The sequence below is a fragment of the Acanthochromis polyacanthus genome, chromosome 6, assembly GCF_021347895.1.
Source record: "Acanthochromis polyacanthus isolate Apoly-LR-REF ecotype Palm Island chromosome 6, KAUST_Apoly_ChrSc, whole genome shotgun sequence".
In the NCBI taxonomy this organism is placed as follows: Eukaryota; Metazoa; Chordata; class Actinopteri; family Pomacentridae; genus Acanthochromis; species Acanthochromis polyacanthus.
The window spans coordinates 44,166,894-44,189,953 of record NC_067118.1 but is presented as its reverse complement, the minus strand read 5'-3'; the positions used below and the strand labels follow the sequence as shown (position 1 = coordinate 44,189,953).

The 23,060-nt window shown below is 41.4% G+C and overlaps 1 protein-coding gene across 1 annotated transcript; it reads right to left on the bottom strand.

The window, feature by feature from the left end:
• Positions 1-3,848: 3,848 nt before the first annotated feature.
• LOC127534501 (NLR family CARD domain-containing protein 3-like) lies at positions 3,849-22,662 on the bottom strand. Its single transcript, XM_051949766.1, is given in 10 exon segments — positions 3,849-6,557; positions 7,655-7,722; positions 7,725-7,833; positions 8,424-8,597; positions 11,198-11,371; positions 14,853-15,026; positions 17,517-19,311; positions 19,461-19,674; positions 19,835-19,905; positions 22,632-22,662. Coding segments are annotated over 10 exon segments (2,820 nt in total). The 3' UTR covers positions 3,849-6,547.
• Positions 22,663-23,060: the final 398 nt, after the last annotated feature.

Here is a 23,060-nt window from a genome sequence, read left to right as displayed (position 1 = left end):
AGTTATATACTCTTATTTTGAAGGTCATGGGTTATTTGGGCACACAGGTGCTGCTATTTAATCAATGGGCATTCACTCAGTGACAGAACGCACCGGGAGGACACACGGTTTTTTACCTGGGAGTTAGACAGCAGCAGGCCAAGTTTTAACATCTTTTGTACCATCGTTTAGCGCTGAAAATAAAACCTGCCTAAAAATGCACTTTTTCTGGCTGGACAATGGACTCAGTACCTGCACGCACTTTAACTCTCCGAGTAAGATTCGCTGCCGTGCCCTCAGTGGCTTTTTGATTTTATTGTTGTTGGTAGACATTAGCCACTATAACATGGATTTGAAATACTTGAAAGCATTAGCTTTCCTTTAGCTTTTACATTTCAAATCTATTGAAATGTGAGTGAAAATCCATAACATTCATCATTACCAATGCATACCTTTGATTCTTTGAGTCCTTTTCTGCCACATTGCAGTCACAGCTAATTGAATCAATGAATGCTGCTTTTGCAGGATTCTTGCTGATTGTGTTCACACACTATGACAGCCAAATATGCACTGATTACCTGGAAGAACAATTCAAGCACATAAGATCAGACTTTTGACTCTAAAAATACATTGACTGCTTTCAAAGATGACTTGTAAAGCTGTAAAACCGATCTATCTATAGAGCAAAAATAAGTTCAATAATTATTAAGAGCTGCTTTTCCAGCTCCATGTCAGGACCAACTCTGTTAATGTCCCAGTAATATCATTGGATGCCCCCAGTTTTGGAGAAGAGGGCATGGACTTCTTTTCTGCCAAGCATCCTTAACATCTATCAGAATAATAAGAAATGATGAAGAAAATTACTGAGGGGAAAAAGCAAGTGACAGAGAAAATGTTCCATTTGTCTGTCAGAGCTTGGGTATATGTTGGTGTTTCTGCTGGCTGTAATGGCCGTATGGAATTTGGGTGGACTGTGGCTGCTGGGACAGCTGCTGGGGCAACTTATCATTTATTCAACAAACTGCATGAATGAATACTGCCTTGTATGTTGATTTAGAAGAACATTGAGGACTAACTACTTGTGATTACAAAAATGCACTCAGAGCATCTTTTCTGTCATTTTTGTACTGAGATAAATATTTCTGAGGTTTCTATGGATTTTAAAACATTTTTGCCTTCTTGGACTGAACTCACCTTGATGGAATGAATTCTGTGCTTTTTAATAGAGTCACTGCTTACCTGAACACTGGGAAACCTGATGATGACATATTATGCTTGAGTAGCGCTTTTTAAAAAAGCCACATGTACACTTAATACCATGAGGATTTTTATGATAGAATCTGAGCAAAATAAAAACAGAACTTAGGAGAAACTGTTTTTTTTTCCATGACCCTATTCCATAGTAATTCCATGTGGTTTCAGTTTAGGGCTGACTTACCCACTTGTTGATATCCACTGACATCCCCGCTCAATAAACTTTTGGAGATAGCATCTCTCATTTCTGTCTGGACACAGTCTGCCCCAGTGGGACTTGCATGAAAATCCACAAAGGTTTCATTGGCCTCATTAGCCCCACACACCACTTTGGTTTTCCGTCTTGGTGAACTTTGAGGGGTTACTCTTTTTTAGCTTCATATTGGACAATGAGTTTGTAATCTGTAGGATTCATTGCTAACTCTTTTTAATTGACAAAATCAAGGTTGATGATGCCGATCCTCGACCTGCTCCAAAATGCTGAAGGCTGACCTTGTGTAATTTGCAGAATTGATTGAAGAATCACGTGTTCTACACATGTAGACACCTGAGAAACTTTCATTATAGAGGAGGGATACATTTTCTGGCAGGCGCAGTCAATCAGGCTGAAATAATGTGTATCCCCCTATAACTTTAGCTGTGATTCATGAAACTAGTCCTAAGTCACAAGTTTTGTTGTGCATGACCACAAATGTCTGCAGAATAAACCACATGATGTTGGTACATCACCTGAGTACGGAAGAGTATTAGGGCCACCCGTGAGAAAAAAAATGAGAGGGGGTAGAATTTTTTTTTCAGCATGAATTTTGAGAAAAAGTCGAAATGTCGAGAATAAAGTCAAAATATAATGTCGAGAATAAAGTTGAAATATAATGTCGAGAATAAAGTTGAATTAGGATGTCGAGAATAAAGTCAACCTTTTGGAGGTCTGCAGCCAACTGCTCTCGCCTTTTGAGACTAACAACCAGCGCACTGCTTCTACAAAATGCCGTTCAGTCAGTTAGATGAACTAGTGAAATTATACTTCAGACTTGGCTTTAGTAATAAAGAAATACTTTCTCTTTTAGCCCACAGACATACTGTAGTGATAAGTGTTAGAACTTTGAAGAGACTTTTCCGAAAACTGCGACTGTTCTGAAGGATAAACCACACACGGTTGGAAGAGGTGGCCTCATTCGTGCAAGCTGAAATAGCGGGTAATGGACAAATGCAAGGCTACCGATGGCTGCATCTGCGCGCAGTTCAGAGGGGATATGTTGTAACACAAGATACAATAAGACAGCTAATCAAGTTCTTTGATCCTGAAGGTGTGGAGCTCAGGCGGGCGCGCCGTTTGATAGATAGATAGATAGATAGATACTTTATTAATCTCCAAAGAGAAATTCACAAAATGTTACAACTGGGTTTCAAAGCCACGCCACCCACACCACAAGCGACAGCTCAATGCGCTGAGCTATGAGAGACACAGGCATTATTGCAACAAAGGCCCCAATGTGCTGTGGAACATGGACTCGTATGATAAATTGAAGCCATATGGAATTGCCATTAATGGCTGTATTGACGGTTTTAGTCGCTATGTCGTATGGATGGAGGCATACAGAACAAACAATGACCCCAAAGTGATAGCCAATTACTTCATCACATCAATTTCTTCAAAGTTCTAACACTTATCACAACAGTATGTCTGTGGGCTAAAAGAGAAAGTATTTCTTTATTACTAAAGCCGAGTCTGAAGTATAATTTCACTAGTTCATCTAACTGACTGAACGGCATTTTGTAGAAGCAGTGCGCTGGTTGTTAGTCTCAAAAGACGAGAGCAGTTGGCTGCAGACCTCCAAAAGGTTGACTTATTCTCGACATCCTAATTCAACTTTATTCTCGACATTATATTTCGACTTTATTCTCGACATTTCAACTTTATTCTCGACATTTCAACTTTATTCTCGACATTTCAACTTTATTCTCGACATTATATTTTGACTTTATTCTCGACATTTCGACTTTTTTCTCAAAATTCATGCTGAAAAAAAAATTCTACCCCCTCTCATTTTTTTCTCATGGGTGGCCCTAATACTCTTCCGTACCTGAGGAATATAGAGGGGGGTACATTTTCTAGCAGACGCAGTCAATCAGGCTGTAATTATGTGTCTCCCCCTCAAAAAATGTTCTGCTAGATCCTCCTGTATCATCATTTGTCTGTGTTGAGAATTTCTGAATAAATGCTATGAAGTTCTGATGATCAACAGAGGGGGAATTAAAAAAATATCTGAAGATAAGACACCCTGTGGAAAGGAAAGTGAGTTACAGCAACAACTGTTGTTGGCAGTGCTGCAGTAAATTCATCAGAGTCTATAATTCCAGTGTAAAAGGTGGAATTGAGTGTGGCAGTGTGTTCAAATGCTCACAGTGGTGTTGGTTTTACTGGATCAGAAGTTGGACAGATTGATCCTAACCAATGAATTACAGCACATTTGAATCTAGCACCCAGAGAGTATTGAGCCTACGTTTAGTTAGCAGGCTGATCGCCCAGCAACATGACGCTTTCCTACAAAAGGAGAAGGAAAAGACATTGTTAGGCAGCGCTGGGAATATTATTCATTGGGCAACACGCAATGTACAGCAAAAGCATTTATTTAGGTAGAAATGTCACGTGCTACATTAGCAAACATCTTTGAACAATCCACATTTTGTTTTATTCATAATCTACGCTGATATCTAAACATGGGATTATAGCTCCACCCTTCCAAATGCATGCGCGCTCCTGCAGCAAGAGATACACTTTCTATGGGGGGGAACTACTTTGGCACCACACCGGCGTCATTCCTGGTTGCTGCAGCCGTGCTTCCCCAGTTGCAGAGCGCCGGCACATGCCTCCACTCTGGCTGTCGTCCCCTCAATCCTGCCTTCCCCCCTCCCTCTCCGGTTGGGAGTTTCTGCTCATAGTTGGCATCATAGTTTGTTAGTTTTTGTGAATAAAACCTGTTCAATTGTCGCTCTGCCTGCCGTCTGCTCTGTGCGACTCTCATTTGGGTTTGTTCTCGCCCCAAACCGTAACACCTGCTGTAAAACCTTCCTGTTTGTGGAACAAAGAGAAAAATTCCTCCAAAGAGGAAGCACAAGTTTAAGAGCAGCAGCTGATAAAAAGTCTGATAAGTGACAAAGAGCTGCAGGACCTGATGAAGGCAGCAAATAAAGTCTGACAACACTCAACAACAAGCTCTTCATGTGTGGAACAAAGCAGAGTTGTGGGAGTCTGATGGACTGATGAGACTAAAGTGGACTGTTTGGGCAGAACGTCTGGAGGCAGAAGGACCAGAAGAACAGCATCAACAGTCCTGTTGGTGGCTTTGAAGCTGCTAAACTGGAGCGTGTGAGCAGCATCATGGATTCTCTCCAACACCAGGACACTTAGAAGAACAATGTGAGGAAACTGAAGCTCACTGGACTTTCAGCAGGACCAGCATCCAAAGCAAACGTCCACCAAAGCCTGCTTCAGGAATCCTTCCTGGAAAGTCCTGGAGGGGCGTCTCAGTCCTGGATTTCAGTCCAGATGAAAATCATCACTGGGATTTCAAGGAAGCAGCAGCAGCTCAGAAGACAAAGAATATTATTGATCTGGAAGCTTCTACACACCAGGAACCAGCTGAAGGTGAAGAAGAGAGAAAGTAGCAGAAACATTTAGTGGAGCTCAGAAAGGTCAAAGGATGTTGACATTAAATATGAACTCTGAGCTCAACAAGCTGCTTCTGGACCTTTGAGGACTAAACTGGATTTCTACGTGATGCTGTAAAAATCCTTCACATGTGCTTCATTAAACTCTCTCTGGACACCAAGGCTTCAGCTGACATGTTTCCAGGACACTTTGTTCTCATCAGCTCAATGTGCTGCAGGTAGAGAAGATCAACAAGTTTGACTGCAGCTGGAAATAGAAAGAAAAGTCAAATCTAATCCTGCACTGAAACAAACATCCTGAAACTTACTGCACACTCTGCAACCTGACATCAACCTCCACACTGGAAAAAATATGTGGAAAGGAACGGTGAACATCTGGCAGCAAGGAGGCCAGAGGAAATGTTTGAAGAGAGAAACACAACATTTAAGAAGTGGAGAAAGTGAGAAAATGACAGAAAACATCTGTCACTTATTGGAATAGTTGTTGTTGAGGTGAAAACAGGAAAACAGTCATTTTTATTGGTCACACATTGTACAACAACAATTTACTAGTTGGAAAAAGAAAGATTCTAAAATTGTAGAAATTAACACTTTTTTATCATTTTACACAGATTATCTGTAATTGAACTAAATCCTGCAAAACTGTCAAATAAAACAGTGGAATGCTTTGGAATCATTTCTGCCTTTAATAGAATTAATATATATCGTATACATATACATAGTTTGTCCTTCAGATTCTGGAAAAATGATATTTTTTGATGATTTAAATTCAATAAACAAGAGTGTGAGAGTTAAATGGAATAAAAGAACAAATGAACATTTATTAAAATAGTGAATTTTAATGTTCACATTATTCTACAGTTTTTTTACAGCAAACATTCTGAATAAATGAACATTTTTTCTGTGATTTTATTCCAGATTATCTGTAATTTAACAAAACACAGCAAAAATGTGAATTAAGTGTTAAAATATTTCTCATTTTCAATCTTTAATAAACATAAATAGTCTTTAAAATGAGGACAAATATCTGTAAAATAATGTGACTTGTTGCTGATTAAAATAAAGTAAAAATGTTGTTAAAGAACAAATGAGTATTTATTAAAATACCTAACCCTATTGATGTGGACATTATTTACAGTTGAACATGGAAGTTAATACTTTTCTGGGATTTTACTAGATATTGTTTGTAATTGAACAAAACAAACAGAACTGGTTGTAAAATAATGATCATTTTTTACAGTCATGGTATCATGTGAACATTAACGGGGAAATCTGTGTTTGTTTTGTTTCTTGTGAACTTAATTTAATGAGTTGAGTGAACTCTGAGCTGTTCATTCATTCAACTCAATATTTGAAGAAAAAATGCCTCAAGTTCTACAAATTCATGTTTTTTAGTTCTAAAGTGGTTTGAAAAGAAAAATGAGACATTTTAAGTTCAAATAATTAGTAATTAGTAAAACTGCTGTATTTCTCTAAAGTAAACTAGAACAGATGAGTTGATGTGACTGAATGAATTCCTGATGTTTTACAGTGCAGTAACATGGTCCAGTCAGAGTCTCTACACACCAGCTGCTGCTGCTTCAACATCTGGATCATCAGGACACACTTCATCCTCTCAGCACAAACACCGTCCTGATCAGCATCACTTCCATCTGCAGAGAGAAGAAGAAAGAGCAGAGGAGATCAATGAGTTTGATCAGCAGCTCATCAGGACTTCAGTCGTGTTCAGAGCAGCAGCTTCATGTTAACGTGTTGGAGTGAACACACTGAGCTCCAAGCTCACACACTGCATGAAAAGCCAGACTATCAGTCCTGTGAATTACAGAAAACCTACCAAGTTCATGGCAGTTATCAGCAGTTCACAGGCTGTGAACTCCAGGTTTGTCTGTGATGTAAATTGCTGTAAACAGATCCTGATGTGGGGTTGGGGGGTGGGTGTGTGGGGCAAGAGGGGCATGAGACTTCACACCTAGAGCATTACAGAGGTGTGAAAAACTAATTAGCATCTGGCCTGTCTGTCTAGTGTTACTCAGGACACCCACTGGATGAAACGAGACAAATCATGACAGACAAAAAAACATGTCATGATTGGTTGATAGATCTGTTGCTATTGGTCAGCCCCTGGACCATGAAACCTAAAGGTGAGTGTCCACTAGATGTGATTTTCCTGCATGTAAACACGACGCATCTGAAAATCACTCTCATGGTGGGCGGTCAGTAGCAGAGCACAACATTGTCACATGACAGCACTCGAGCAACAGCTGATCACTACGTGGTCATGTGACCGAGCTTTCAGCTTGATGGTCCGGCAGATGAATCGGTTAAACACAGCGGCTTGGTGGCAAACTTTCTTTTTTATTATAAAAATCTGCAGCAAAAAGTATTTCTGAAAGCATTTGAGGTGAGAAATAAGCTGTGCAGCAGCTGTTCACTGAAGCTCAAACATTGTCATGTGACAATTTTGTGGCTCTCTAGTGACGTCCACCATGAGTGTGATTTTCAGATGCAGTTCGTTTACATGCAAGAAAATCACATCTAGTGGACATGTGACTAAACACACCATGACAACAAGCTTGTGGCTCCTCTGATTGGCTGACTGCTGTCTCTGTGTTTCTGTCTCCATTCTGCTCTCACAGCTTCACTGAGAAGCTGCAGGTTTACAGGAGACACTGGATCTTTGCTTTGATACTGACTGAGTTTAGTAGAAAACTGCTGGAAGCAGCAGAGACTGATGGAACCTTCTACTGACATCAGAGTCTTCAGGATGCAGTCTGGACTCTTCACAAGATCTAACAGATGTTTCACTGATGAATCCTTCCAACACGCTTGTTTCCTCTCAGGTCCAGATGTTCCAGATGGGAGGGGTTGGACTTCAGAGCTGAGACCAGAGAATCACAGCTGATCTCTGACAAACTGCAGCTCATCAATCTGAATAAAGAATAAAAGATGTGTATAAAATCATTGATGATCCATCAGATGTGTTCAGGTTCTGAATGTGCAGATCAACATTACTTTGTCCTCATCAATCAGCTTTTCTCTAAATCCAGCAGAGTGACTTTGTCCTTCTGTTATTGTGGATCATCATCATGTCAGCCTTCTACACACATCATCCACATGTCAGCACAACATTCATCCACCTATTCATGTCCACACATCAATAACATGCTGCATCATCAACAGGATCAGGATCAGTCAAAGAAAACTCAACTCAACACAAACCAAAGAAATATTTCTACTTCAATCAGTAAACTTTGTATAAACTGATCTGAGTTCAGAGGATCTTCTGGATCCAGATGTGACTCTTTAGTGCAAATTATAAACATCCATTTAATTAAACAACACTCAACTTTCTGCAGCAAACACTTGACTTTTGTCAAAAGAAACTAATTTTTCACAGAAAATATGAACCAGAGCAGATTTACAGCTTCATGGATGGAAGTTCTGTTGAACATAAATGACCTTCAGTTGTCATTAAACACATCAGATCTACAACAGTAACAGACAAACAGTGAACTGACATCAGAGTCTTCAGGATGCAGTCTGGACTCTCCAGAAAACCACTCAGATGTTTCACTCCTGAATCCTTCAGGTTGTTGGAGCTCAGGTCCAGATGTTCCAGATGGGAGGGGTTGGACTTCAGAGCTGAGACCAGAGAATCACAGCTGATCTCTGACAAACTGCAGTCTTCCAATCTGAATAAAGAATAAAAGATGTGAGTTGAGGAGACAAAGTTCCTGCTTGAAATCATTCAGAGTTTCATCATGAGTTCAGAGCTGAAGAAGCTTCAGAATGTCCAAGTTTACTAAATGGAAACTCCAAACAGCTGAAGCCAACAGGATGCAGCTTCAAACAGTCCAACAGAAGCAGTGAAGAAGAGCTCTCATTAATATTAATGACAACATGCTGCTGCTTCAATAAAGACGGAGTGACTTCAGCTCTGAAACTCTGCAGCTCCACCAGTGGCTCCATCCACACAAACTCATGCTGAGCAACAAACACAAGGAAAAACACTCTGACATTTATTTCACTTTCTGCTCACAGTCACACAAACACACAAGAAGGAAACAAGATGAGGCTCCAGACTCTAAAATATCTTCATGTTGTGGAACCATGGAGACGTTTCCATCAGGACTCTACATTCACATCATTTCATTCTTCATCCATCTGTCACTGATAGTGGAAAGTGTCCATCACAGTTTTCAGAGGACCAGGTGACGTCTTCAAACTCTTTTCTCAAACACAAACATCTTCACTTTTAATGACTCAAACCAGAGAAAAGAAGAAAATCAGCAGAAAGTGAAGCAGGAAATGTTCCCATTGCTCCTGATAAATGACTTCAACTCTTCATCAACTGTCACAACTTTTGCTGCTGGATTTTCTGCTCATTCAACAACTGATGGATCAGCTTCATGTTTCATCAGCAGATAAATCAAACGGCTGCATCTTGGATTTCAACATTTCACTTTCTCAAACATCACATGGATTCATCCAAGTGTTGAACCAGCAGATGCTGAATATTAGTTTCTGTCTCTCAGGATGACAAGGGCGTAGGTTTGCATAGGGACGGTAGGGACATGACACTACCAACTTTTCAAGAGGGTCAAATTGTCCCCACCAACTTTTAAGCAACCTTATTTGCATTATATAATGAGTTCAGTTATATAGGTAATTTTGATTGTCTTCCCATATGTTGTAAGGATAGAATTGACCCTACCATTATTCAGTGAATTATTTTCATTATGTTCAGACCAGGTTCAGACTTACATTTACCCCTTTTCACTTGCTGAATGTGCCGGTCCAATCAAACATGTGTTTGATTGGCTGATGACTTGACCCCCCCACCCCCCACCCCCCACCCCCCGCACACTCACACAGCCCCGACAGAAATACACAAGAAATAAACAAGAAATAAACATGCCGCCTTCTCCGCCCCCTTCGAAGAGGAGGGATATTAGAAGTTTTTTTCGGCCAGCAGCAGCAGCAGACGACACTGTAAGTAATGTAAAAAGACGTCAATGTTGTGGACGTGGGGAACACACCACTAATGTTGCTACTGAAAGTCCGACCTGCATCAGAGTTAGCGTAACATTAAACTGTGTGAACTTGCTAACCTGCGAAGCTGCTTAGAGAGAATTGTCCTCCTGTATGTGTTTTCTACTGTTAACGTTAATTAAACTGTGAGAAATGTAGTGAACTCTGCTGGAAAATATAGAACCAGAAAAACGTGAGCAAGAAGCAGCTTAGAGAGAGAGGTCCCAGTCTGTGTTTCTCAGCAAAGTGTTGACAGTCAAAAAAAAACACATGCTGCTGCTTTTCTTCTTGTAAACGGCCTGGTTTAGAAGGAAAGAAGGCTTGAGCATGTTGTGACTTTACACTTTTGAAACCAAATGCCTATTAGTGCATTTATTTATTAATTAAAATGTATTTAATTACTATCACCTGAACCAATACACATGAAAGTTAGTATAAGTCAATACAGATTTATTTTGCACTGATCATTTAGCTTATCAATTAATTAGGTTCATATTCGTGACAAATGTAGTCCTGACCCCCGTTCACCCAATCTGTTTGGTCTTATTAATGTCCCGTCCCCAGCAAAAAGTGTACATGCAGGTTATGCTGTTATATCGTCCCTACCAATGTTGAGATCAAACCTACGCCCTTGCAGGATGAAAAACAGCTTCAATTACAGCTCAAACTATCAGTCCACTGTTTGATGAGTCCATGAACAAAAGCTTTCAAACATTTACATCACGGTTTCACTCATTTATCCAGTAAAAACATCAAACTGCTTCCACTTTGTCCACTGTCAACACTCTCTGTTTTCTGTCACATTAAACTGAATATTTGTGCTTCTGGACTGTTGCTGGAACAAAAGCACACATTTGAAGACGTCACCTTCAACTCTGACAAACTGTTTACAACATTTGATAAACTAAACCAGTGAAACACCTGAAAGCTTCATCAGGAATAAAAACAGCTGCTAGTTGCTGCTGTCACTTTGAATGAAAGAGAAACATGAGGTCAGATATGAGCTGAAGATCACGTGTGTCAGAGTTTCACAGTCAATTATTCACTGGAGGATTTTTCTGCTTTTATTCAGCTTTGAAATGTGCAGCTCAACATTTCTCTGCCACAGTCCAAGGACTAAAGCAGAGAAGAAGAAAACAGACGTTACCATGAAGATCCTCAGTGTGGATCAGTAGAACATCAGCCTGATGGCTGCAGTTTAGAGTCACCACAACTTTACATCACATTCATCTCAGCACACAAAGAAAACATGATGTCTGACCCCAGATACTTCAGGATGCAGTCTGGACTCTCCAGAAAACCACTCAGATGTTTCACTCCTGAATCCTGCAGGTCGTTGTCACTCAGGTCCAGATGTTCCAGATGGGAGGGGTTGGACTTCAGAGCTGAGACCAGAGAATCACAGCTGATCTCTGACAAACTGCAGCTCATCAATCTGAATAAAGGATAAAAGATGTGTATAAAATCATTGATGATCCATCAGATGTGTTCAGGTTCTGAATGTGCAGATCAACATTACTTTGTCCTCATCAATCAGCTTTTCTCTAAAAGCAGCAGAGTGACTTTGTCCTTCCGCTATTGTGGATCATCATCATGTCAGCCTTCTACACACATCATCCACATGTCAGCACAACATTCATCCACCTATTCATGTCCACACATCAAGCTGTAATGCAGGCATGTGCAGAGGTGGGGGGTGGGGTGGGGTGGGGGCTCAAACACCTGCCCCTTTTGCCTTGATGCTCAAAGTGCCCTTTTGTCAAAGTTGTATTTTTTTAAATTCTATTTAATACCGTAAAACGGGGCTATAAGGGACAGCTGGGTAATAAGGGACATTTTTCCGGAAAATGTTTTAAATGTAATTCTGCGGTTTTTATGTTGAGCAGGATGCGGTTTTGTGTTGTTTTTTAAAAAAACAACACAAAACCGCATCCTGCTCAACATAAAAACCACAAAATTTAAAAGCAAGGACTCCAGGAAGAGTAGCCACAGTTAAACAGTCCAGTGTCTAATGGGGATCTAAATTCAATTTTAAAGTAACAGTTTGAAGGACTTGATGGTGGCCATATGAGGGTTTGAACTTCTGACCTTCCAATCAGCAGTCCACAGACTTAACCATTGTGCCACTGCTTCCATGTTATATTCTACATGAATATGGGTTCCTACAATTCAGCCGGAATTATCAGGTATGTTTCTGTACGGTGTTCCACATTCATGCTCCATGTGCCCCCTTTAAACTTTGAGCACCTGCCCCTCCAAAGGCCTCTGCACGGCCCTGCTGTAATGAGCAGCAAAACTCAAAACAGTACTCTGGTTCACGTCACTTGACAAACAAAAATAGTCCTGCTTTATGAACTAAAATGCAATAAGATTTGGTTTGCAAACACTTTAAACAAATAAGGTACTTTTTAACAGCAGTATTTCCTTTACACAGCAACAGTTAAAATATTTCTTTTAAACCTCAACTTAAACAATAATGTAGTCAAATTAGTGGTGGGACGACAATAAGACAGTTAATTAATTAGAGGCTTTGTGATTGTTTAATCTCCATTTATGGCATTTTTGTCAAATAACTATCTGACACAATAAGTAAAGTTAAAATTACATTTTACTAAATTTCAAATAAATTTTGGTTGACAATCGAATAGATGAATAGACCAATAGGTGAACTTAAAAAACAAAAATGTTTGTTTCATTTACATTTATCTACATTTTTCATCTGTCTGCTACATTCACAGATTACTGCAAACTCAAAGTGACATTAGAGCAATTACATTTAACATTAGAAGATTTTTTGTTCACTCAAGCACTTTCAGTGTCTTGAAAAGTGGTCTATTATGGGATGGCTACACTGTTTGCCGGTACCAGGACTGTCATAGCTAACGTTAGCTCTGGTGCTAACAGCAACATGTTTTACATTGAAGTGATCTGTCGACTTTAAGTGCTGCAGTGATCAGAAAACTAAAACTACGTTTTTATCCAAGCTGCCATCGGTAAGATTTTTAAAAGAACATTTTCCAGCCAACAAGCTCAATGAGGTCTGGTCTTCCATCACTGTTCACCAAACTTTCTTGTGGCTGATTCACTCTGCTTCCTGTGCATCTTGTTCACGACTGGAAAACAGACTTTAGGTTCATTAGGTTCAGTGTTTCTGGTGTGACAGAAATTATGGAACTGAGAAAGGTGGGATTAAATTAAATGCATTATTTTTTAATGTGTTATTTTTTCTGTAACTAATTAATCAAAGTTATTGCATTAAAATCCAAGTAAAATCAACATAACACTACAGAACTCTACTCTCCACGCCACCGGTCTCCACACTGACAGTGACCCAAAAACGAAGGATTCACTTCATGAGATCAGCTCACACTAACATCAGCTTCAGCTTCTGACTGACACTAATCGAGTCAAAGTCCACCAAAGTTCCATATACAGTGCCTATCATAAGTATTCACTCCCTTTGATGTTTTACCCTTTTATTGCTTTCATAAATCAATCATGGTCAATAAAATTTAGCTTTTTTAACAAAAAAAATTATTGGAAAAAACTCTTTAATGTCAAAGTGAAAACAGATTTCTACAAAGTGATGTTAATGAAAGAAAATCATATAAATGAAAATAATTGTTTGCATAATTATTCACCCCCTTCAAGTCAGTATTTAGTAGATGTCCCTTTGGCTGCAATCACAGCAGTGAGTCTGTGTGGATAGGTCTCAGTCAGTCTTGCACATCTGCCCACTGCAATTTTGCTCCATTCTTCTTTGCAAAACTGCTCAAGCTCTGTCAGGTTGCGCAGGTATCGGGCATGAACAGGCCTTTTCAAGTCCAGCCACAAATTCTCTATAGGATTGAGGTCTGGGCTTTGACTCGGCCACTCCAGAACATTTACCTGGTTCTTTTTAACCATTCCTGTGTAGCTTTTGCAGTATGTTTTGGATCATTGTCTTGCTGGAAAATAAATCTTCTCCCAAGACGTAGTTCTCTTGTAGACTGAAAAAGATTGTCCCCCAGGATTTCAGTGTATTTTGCAGCATTCATTCTGCCCTCTATCTTTACAGGCCTTCCAGGTCCAGTTGCTGAGAAACATCCCCACAGCATGATGCTGCCACCACCATGCTTCACAGTGGGGATGGTGTGTTTTTGGTGATGTGCAGTGTTTGGTTTCCGCCAAACATGACGTCTTGTCTGATGGCCAAAAAGCTCAATTTTGGTCTCATCAGACCAAAGAATCTTCTTCCACTTGACCATGGAGTCTTCCACATGCTTTTGGCAAACTCTAGTCAAGAGCTAATATGACTTTTCTTCAACAGTGGCTTTCTCATTGCCACTCTCCCATAAAGCTTTGACCGGTGAAGAACCCGGGCAGCAGTTGCTACATGCACAGTCTCTCCCATCTCAGCAGGTGAAGCTTGTAACTCCTTCAGAGTAGTTGTAGGGTCTTGGTGGCTTCTCTCACTAGTCTCCTACTTGCACGGTCACTCAGTATACGAGGGCGGCCTGATCTAGGCAGATTCACACAAGTGCCATATTCCTTCCATTTCTTGATAATTGATTTCACTGAAATCCGGGGGATGTTCAGTGCCTTGGAAATGTTTTTGTAACCATCCCCTGAATTGTACTTCTCAATAACCCTTTCCTTGAGTTGCTTAGAGTGTTCTTCTGTCTTCATGGTGTAATGGTAGCCAGGAATACTGATCAACCACTCTCTGGACCCTTCAGACAGGTGTTTTACAACTCAATCACTTGAAACACACCCACACCACTCAGGTGATTTTCATTTCACTAATTGTGAGACTATTGGCAACAATTTGATGGACCTCTATTGAATTATACCATTAAATTAAAAAGAGGGTGAATAATTATGATAGGCACTAGAGTTGAATATATAGAAAAAGCATCAACAGACAGTGAACTGACCTGAGAGTCTCCAGTTTACAGTTTGGACTCTGCAGTCCATCAGAAAGATGCTTCACTCCTGAATCCTGCAAGTTGTTTCCATTCAGGTCCAGTTCTATCAGATGGGAGGGGTTGGACTTCAGAGCTGAGGCCACGACTTCACAGTGACTCTCTGAGAGTTCACAGCTATAAAGTCTGTTATGAGACATAAATGACAAAACATGTTATTATGAAAAACACTTTAGATTTCCTTCATGCATTTGAAGCAGAACATTTGGACACATCAGTGGTTCAGCTGATCTTCTCTGTGTTTGACATGAAACTGAATTCTCATCAGCCTCTCTCACACCTGCACACTTTGAACCTGGAATCATTTGATATAAATCTATAGAATGTAAATGTTCAATCTGCAGATGGAGGACAGAAGATGGAGTTCCATTCAGGCTTCCATACTGTCCACAGTCTGTCAGTGTGATCTGATCCCACATCTGACTCCACAAAGTTCTCAGGAGAACATCTAGATCAGGAGAACATTTTCTGTCCTGTTTTTACTGGATTCAGGATATTGTGACTGAGTTGAGCTCAGTGAACATTTGAAGTAGAAAGATGATGATGTCTCTGCTGTGGACCTGCTGCTGTCAGCTTCACCTCCATCACTCAACATTTACAGTCTGCTGTCAAACGCTACACAAACCAAACTGATCACTGGACAACATCACACCTGAACATCATGAATATGAACATCAGGGAACATTCTGATGTGATGACAGACCACTGAGTCAACTTTTGTCCTCAACGTTCTTTTATGAACTTCTGGAAAATTTGTTCAGCAAAATCACAAAGAGCAAACCATCCATCCATTCTCTATACACCGCTTTATCCTCACTAGGGTCATGGGGGGTGCTGGAGCCTATCCCAGCTGACTCGGGTGAAGGCAGGGGACACCCTGGACAGGTCACCAGTCTGTCACAGGGCTACATATACAGACACACAATCACTCTCACATTCACACCTACGGGCAATTTAGAGTAACCAATTAACCTCAGCATATTTTTGGACTGTGGGAGGAAGCCGGAGTGCCCGGAGAAAACCCACGCATGCACAGGGAGAACATGCAAACTCCATGCAGAAAGATCCCAGGCCGAAAGTGCTAACGACTACGCCACTGTGCAGCCTGAAATAAACAGTAAAGACTATTACTCACATCTGTTATCTTACTGTCAGTATTATTTGTCATTAAGAGAGAGACAAATGTTAAGTAGTGAATTATGTTGATGTACATTTCTGACAATCAGAGATGTTAACTGAGTTGGAGATGTCTTATCCAGATGTGCTTTTACTTCAATAATGTTCTCAATGTCAAACAGTGTCATCTCTCTAAAACAAACCTCAGGCTGCCTGAGTGAGTTGAAAATCAAATACATACTAAAACATGTCACTCCAGAGGAACTTTCTGCTCATGGATTTCAGTCTGACAGGTTGGAAACAGGACATTCACACTCCTCCTCCAAGAACCACTTTCTTGTGTGCATCTAGTACATCCTCTCTGAAACACTTCTTCAAAAGTTCCAGTGGGACCATGAGCTCTACTGACTTCACCTTAATTGTAGCATCCAGCCTGAGCCTCCACCACCTCTAATATACCTGCTGCCTGCATCCAGCTGCTGCACAACAACTGCATCCTTTCATCATCATTTAGACCTCAAAACAGTTGATGCTGTTAGCAAAACAGCAGGATGACTTCGTTACATCATCTGATGTAAGAAAACTGACCTGCACCACTACATGGACAGACTTCTGCTGTTGTAAAGTACTTTGTCTTCAGATTAGCAGAGCTCTGTATAGATCAGCTCATCCAAAGATGCTGTTGTGATGAACATTACTGATAGAGTGTGACGTGAGTCAGTACGATGGAACGTCGACTTCATTTGCATGAAGTTAACGTCAAACCCTCTTTAAATGTTCTTTCCGTATGGCCAGCTTCATCAATGACATCCATTCATTTATTTTATGTTACAGGACCTAAATGTCAGAACCAAATCAAAAGTTGTCCAACTGAAAAAGCTGATGTCTTTAGCTCAGTGATCTCACCTCTAACCGCACATAAAGGATGAAGGAGAAAGTTTGTGTCAGTCGTGAGGTTACAGTCAAACTGTTGCAGTGATGTGACACACAACAGGTCCTGACAGCTGAGTACAGTTTTTTTACACACTCACTGACTTATATCAGACCAGTAGAAAGTATCTGCATGACACGTGGCACTGACTCTTGTCAGGGTCTTGACCTTATGAAAACCTCCTCCCTCCTAAGAAAGAGAAGCTCTTCGGATATGGATGATTACACAAGTCTCCTAAACTGCTGTGAAAAAGCTTCATTTATCAAAAAGTGAGTATTTTGAATCACTGTTCAGCAGATCAGCATGTTTCCTCCATCAGCCAAAGGAAGAAACTCAGAAAATAACTCAGACGGAAAAATTATTAGAATGAAGCAGAAAAACTGAACATTTTCACAGCGTTTGAAGGAATTCAAGAACATCTGAGACGAACCACAGCTGACATGTGGTGTTTGAAATAAATACATGAAACATTAAGAATAATGAGATGTTCTAGTGAGAAGATCTGAAGATCTGAAGAACTGAACTACTGATCTACACTGACTGATCATGTTCATCACATCTGGACTCACCGAAACTTTCTGGCGTTCCTCACAGCTGGAATCAGCCTCCGTTTTCCCTTATTTGATGTTTTGTACTTGCTCAGGTACAAGTCATCCAGAACCTCCTCTGACATCTGCAGCATGTAGGCCAGAGCTGAGCAGTGGATCTCAGAGAGTTCCTTCCTTGATCTGTTCTCTGACTTAAGGAACTCTTGGACCTCCTGATGTACTGAGAGATCCTTCATCTCCATCAGACAGTGGAAGATGTTGATGCTTCTGTCTGGAGACATTTCATCACTGTTCATCTTCTTCAGGTTGTTGATGACTCTCTGGATCATTCCTGGATGGTCCTCTGTCTGACCCAGCAGGCCTCCGAAGAGTCTCTGGTTGGACTCCAGACAGAGGCCATGAAGGAAACGAACAAACAGGTCCAGGTGACCATTTTTACTTCTCAGTGATTTCTCCATGACTCTGTTCAGGAACACATCCAGAGTGTCTCTGTTCTTGTCTTTCCAGTCTTTTCCCAGGAAGTCCTCCAGAACCTTCTCCTTCTTGTTGGTGTAACAGTGGAACATGTAGACTGCAGCCAGAAACTCCTGAACGCTCAGATGGACGAAACAGAACACCTTGTCCTGGTACAGCCCTCTCTCCTCTTTAAAGATCTGTGTGAACACTCCTGAGTACACTGAGGCTGCTTCCAGATCGATGCCACACTCTGTCAGGTCGGACTCATAGAAGATCAGGTTTCCTTTCTGCAGCTGCTCAAAAGCCAGTTTTCCCAGAGACTCAATCATCCTCCTGCTGTCTGGACTCCAGTGTGGATCTGTCCCAGCTCCTCCATCATACTTGACCTTCTTGACTTTGGTCTGAACCACCAGGTGGTGGATGTACATCTCAGTCAGGGTTCTGGGCAGATCTCCTCCCTCTCTGGTTCTCAGCAGCTCCTCCAGAACTGTAGCAGTGATCCAGCAGAACACTGGGATGTGGCACATGATGTGGAGGCTTCGTGATTTTTTCATGTGGGAGATGATGCTTCTGGCCTGCTCTTCATCTTTGAATCTCTTCCTGAAGTACTCCTCCTTCTGTGGGTCAGTGAACCCTCTGACATCTGTCACCATGTCCACACAGTCAGGAGGGATCTGATTGGCTGCTGCAGGTCGTGTGGTTATCCAGAGGCGAGCAGAGGGAAGCAGATTCCCCCTGATCAGGTTTGTCAGCAGCACATCCACTGAGGTGGACTCTCTAACATCAGTCAGGATCTCATTGTTGTGGAAGTCCAGAGGAAGGCGACACTCATCCAGACCGTCAAAGATCAACACAACCTGGAAGTCTTCAAACCTGCACATTCCTGCTGCTTTGGTTTCACTGAAGAAGTGATGAACAAGTTCCACCAAGCTGAACTTTCTCTCTTTCAGCACATTCAGCTCTCTGAAAGTCAATGGAAACATGAAGTGGATGTCCTGGTTGCTTTTGTCTTCAGCCCAGTCCAGAGTCAACTTCTGTGTTAACACTGTTTTCCCGATGCCAGCCACTCCCATTGTCATCACTGTTCTGATTGGTCCATCTCTTCCAGGTGAGCCTTCAAAGATGTCTTCTGCTCTGATGCTTGTTTCTGCTCTGTCTGTTTTCCTGGATGCTGCTTCAATCTGTCTGACCTCATGTTCATCATTGACCTCTGCAGTCCCTCCCTCTGTGATGTACAGCTCTGTGTAGATCTCATTCAGGAGGGTCTTCTGTCCTGCTTTAGCGATGCCCTCAAACACTCTCTGGAACTTCTTCTTCAGACCACATTTAAATTTACGTCTACAAACTGGAGCAGCAAGTTCTGAATGAAAAAACATGAGAACAATGAATAAATGACAGTAAATATTACAGCAGTTCATCCTCCTAAAGAATGATTCTGTGAAGATATTCAGAGACTTCAGTAAATGTTCTGTTGATCAGCAGCTTCAGTCTTTACACAAATCCTCTTACTGTCAGCCAGCTTCTCCTGCTTCATCCTCCTCAGGAACAACACTGTGATCTGCTGAAATATCTCTCTGCTGCTCCTCTGCTCTTCATCATCACCCTCCAACTCCTCCTCATCCTCCCTCTGTCTCTCTGAGCATTCTGGGTAATCTGGACTCACAACCTTCTGCATCTTCTTCAGCTCTTTCTTCACAAAAGTCACCATGTTGTCCTCCAGCAGCTGGAACAGAGAAATGTGTGAATGAGTCCATCAGAGTGAAATCCTGGAGCCAAACATCAGATCCATGTTGGACACACTGACAGTCCACTGATCTACAAAGAGCAGCATGGAGACGCCTGAACACAACAGATGGAGAACAACTTGTTGTCCACGAACTCACCATGAATATGGAGTCCAGGTGATGCTGCTGGTCAGACTGAACTCTGAGAACCTCTGAGTTCTGCTGCTCCACTCTGTGGATCAACATCAACAGTTACTGTAGATCTCACTACATCTGTCCACACAGACAAATTAGCATCAGATGAAATGTTTTTCTTTTGCACATTTAAAAATAACCTGAGTTGACCACAGTGATCTACATGCTGACAGATAGGCAGGAAACAATTATGTACTGATAGACAATATAAAATATAATAGACAATATAAATGTATAGACAACATAAAACTAGTGAAGCAGCTGGGTGGCTGCGGTGCTCAGACAGGTGTTTGACCAAAAATGACTTTGAAAAGAGTAAACTTGGGCGTTCTAATGTCAGATTTGTCTCAGATGAAACCCAGTTATTTTTTTTCTACATGCACTCTTTTCTATGAGCAGCACATGTTGTTGTGCTCTGCATTTCACGAGAGGACCACAGTAAATCATGTTCATGCAATGATGGGAAGTTAAAATAATTTTTGTGTTTAATGTTCAATTCATTTTGAGGCCTTGCTTCTACTTCAGCCATTTAATTGAATAAACTGCTTTTTGCCTTCATGGTCCAGTATCTTCCTGCCTCCACCTGAACTCTGATCATCAGGTGTTTCTGTGTTGGACCTTGTGGTATCTGATCTGTTACATGTATTACCTAATAAGTTAGTAGTACAGAATCTGTTTTGTTTGTTCTAGTATTTGATATGAGTTGCTTGTTATATGTAGTGTCTGCTCTGGTGTCTCTGACCACAGATGGAATCTGCATTATATTCAACCCATGCCATGGGAAAGTGTTTTCCTGTTTCCAGAGCCCTGCTGGAGGTGTTTTTATGAGGGTTCTTCTGTCCAAAACATTGATTTAGGGATTCTTCAGCTGCTGTAGAGAAGGGGGGTTTGTTTGGGGATGCTCTCTGCTTTCCCCATATGGTAGGCAATAAAGAACCATTTGTTTTAACTCCTCCTATATGTTGAAAACCTATAAAACCTGATTGCTGGTCATTGTCCAAGAAGGAGGATTCAATTGGCCTACTCCTTCCAGACTGCTTTTGTCTGTACTGATGCTGCTCTTTCTTTTAATAAAATACTTTTAAAGAAAGTCAGTGTCACGGACATTTTCTCCTTCACCTGCACATCATGGACACCAGAGAGAGGAACAACGACAAATTTGGCGTCACGAACAGGATCAGAGGCGGCGTTCTTCGACAGCCGGCAGTCCCTTGGTCGCTTTTCTCCGTCCCGGTACGACGCATCAGGTGAGCTGGTTCTCACTTTATTTGGGATACTGATTTGCTCATGGGTGCTGTGGCTGATGCGCTGCACTGTCAAGAATTCAGTGCGCTGGTGTCCTGTGGTGTTTGGGTGTTTGGAGCGATGTTCGGTCTAAATTGGGGTTTATTGCGCATAAAAATGTGGGGAATAGAATAGAGTAGATAGAAAAAGTTGGGATAAGAGAATAAAAGTTGAAGAAAGAGAAATAGATGTTAAAGTGAAAGGGTTAAATGTAGAATAGCAGAACTAGTATGATGGAGCAAGCTAAAAGACCATGCAAGTGTAACAGGACAGGCCTGAATCCTGTTAACGGTAAGACATGTGGGAGTTAGAAGCTTTATGTGAACGTTGGCTTAATAGTCAAATTGGCATTTAAAAATAAAAGAGGATAGAGTAGATTTACCTTTGGGGCCCAAAGGTCAATTGGCGAACTAAAATATAGAGAAGAAGGGATGAAATGAGAAGAGAACAAGAGGCCTAAAGGAAAATAAAGGAAATAGGATAATATAGAGGAATGGAAAGCCGCAAATCTGGATTAAAAGCCCTCTTAGAGGCAGTTTAGTATACTGGCCTAAAAACCTATTATATGTGAGCACATGTAGTAGGTCAGTTCCATAAAAAGAGAAAGGGAACTGGGGGTGTAGATTTACTTTAGTCATAGATAAAGCACTTTAAAGTTCCGGCCGTAGACGTATGGTTTCCTAAAGTAGCTTTTTGACTGAGTTGTTTATGCTCCATGGTTGCACAAATTTAGGTGATAAGGAAAAAAGAGTGAAAAAGAGTGAAAAAGAGAAAAGAGAAGAAGAGGAAAGGTGCGGCTTAAAGCATGCTTTTTAGGATATATGTGAATGATCTGATTCCGACAGGGCCGGACTGGGAAAGAAATTCAGGCCGGGAGATTTCCAATCAGTCAGGCCACTTCCGCCACCGCAAGGGTTGTGTCACGTGGGATAATGCACCAAAATTTTGTTTTTTTTCCTTCCAAAAACATGCCTTTTACAGTTATGTTATAGCAATTACAACACTACTAAACAGACAGTAAGTCTATTAAACACAACCATAACGACAGCTCCATACAGTCCAGTACTTTTCTCTTCTGTAATCTCTTCACTACCCTCACCAATTTTTCCAATGTTTTCCTTTTCCTATTATTTGTATAACATGTGGAATTTAAAAAAAATATTATTTTGTCAGCAAATCATTTAGATGTCAGCTGGTCATAGCTAATAGTACCGAGCCCCTAAGGTGCCACGGACGAAAAAAAAATATAACTCGTGCTCACGAGATACTATTCGTGCGCACCAGATACGAAAGCGTGCTCACGAGATACGTATTCGTGCGCACACTATACCAAAGCGTGCGCTCGAGATACTTATTCGTGGTCACGTTTAAGTTAAAACGTGAGCACGATATGTTAAAGTGTGTGCACGCTTTAAGATAAAACGTCAGCCGGCGGGAGGAGGACTCAGATTTGGTAAATATCCCTGTGCGCACTGACCGTGCGGAGCCGTCTCTGCGGAGCTGTTCATGGTCCTGAATGCTATACGTGCAGAGGAACACACCACCGAGGCAGGTATGGAAGCAATAAAGGGAATTTATTGTAGACAACGTAATATGGAGGCAGGTGGGTCTGAGGTGAGAGGGGAGTGAACCTGGAGATGAGTTCGGTTCCGAGGATGGTGAGCCGGGGATCGGCGGCCGTCTTCGGTCCGGTGGAGGGGGACGAGTGTGGCGGCTGATGGTATTTGGATCCCTGGCGGCAACGGAGTTGGATTGGGGCGGAGATCCAGGAGGATTGGTGCCGGCAGGACGGAGCGGGCAGACGTAGATGATCCAGGCAGGGAGGAACGACGAACCAGCTGAACGGAGATGGAGGCTTTCCAGGGGGGCACGGAATACCGGAATTAGGAGGGGATTCAGGGGGTTT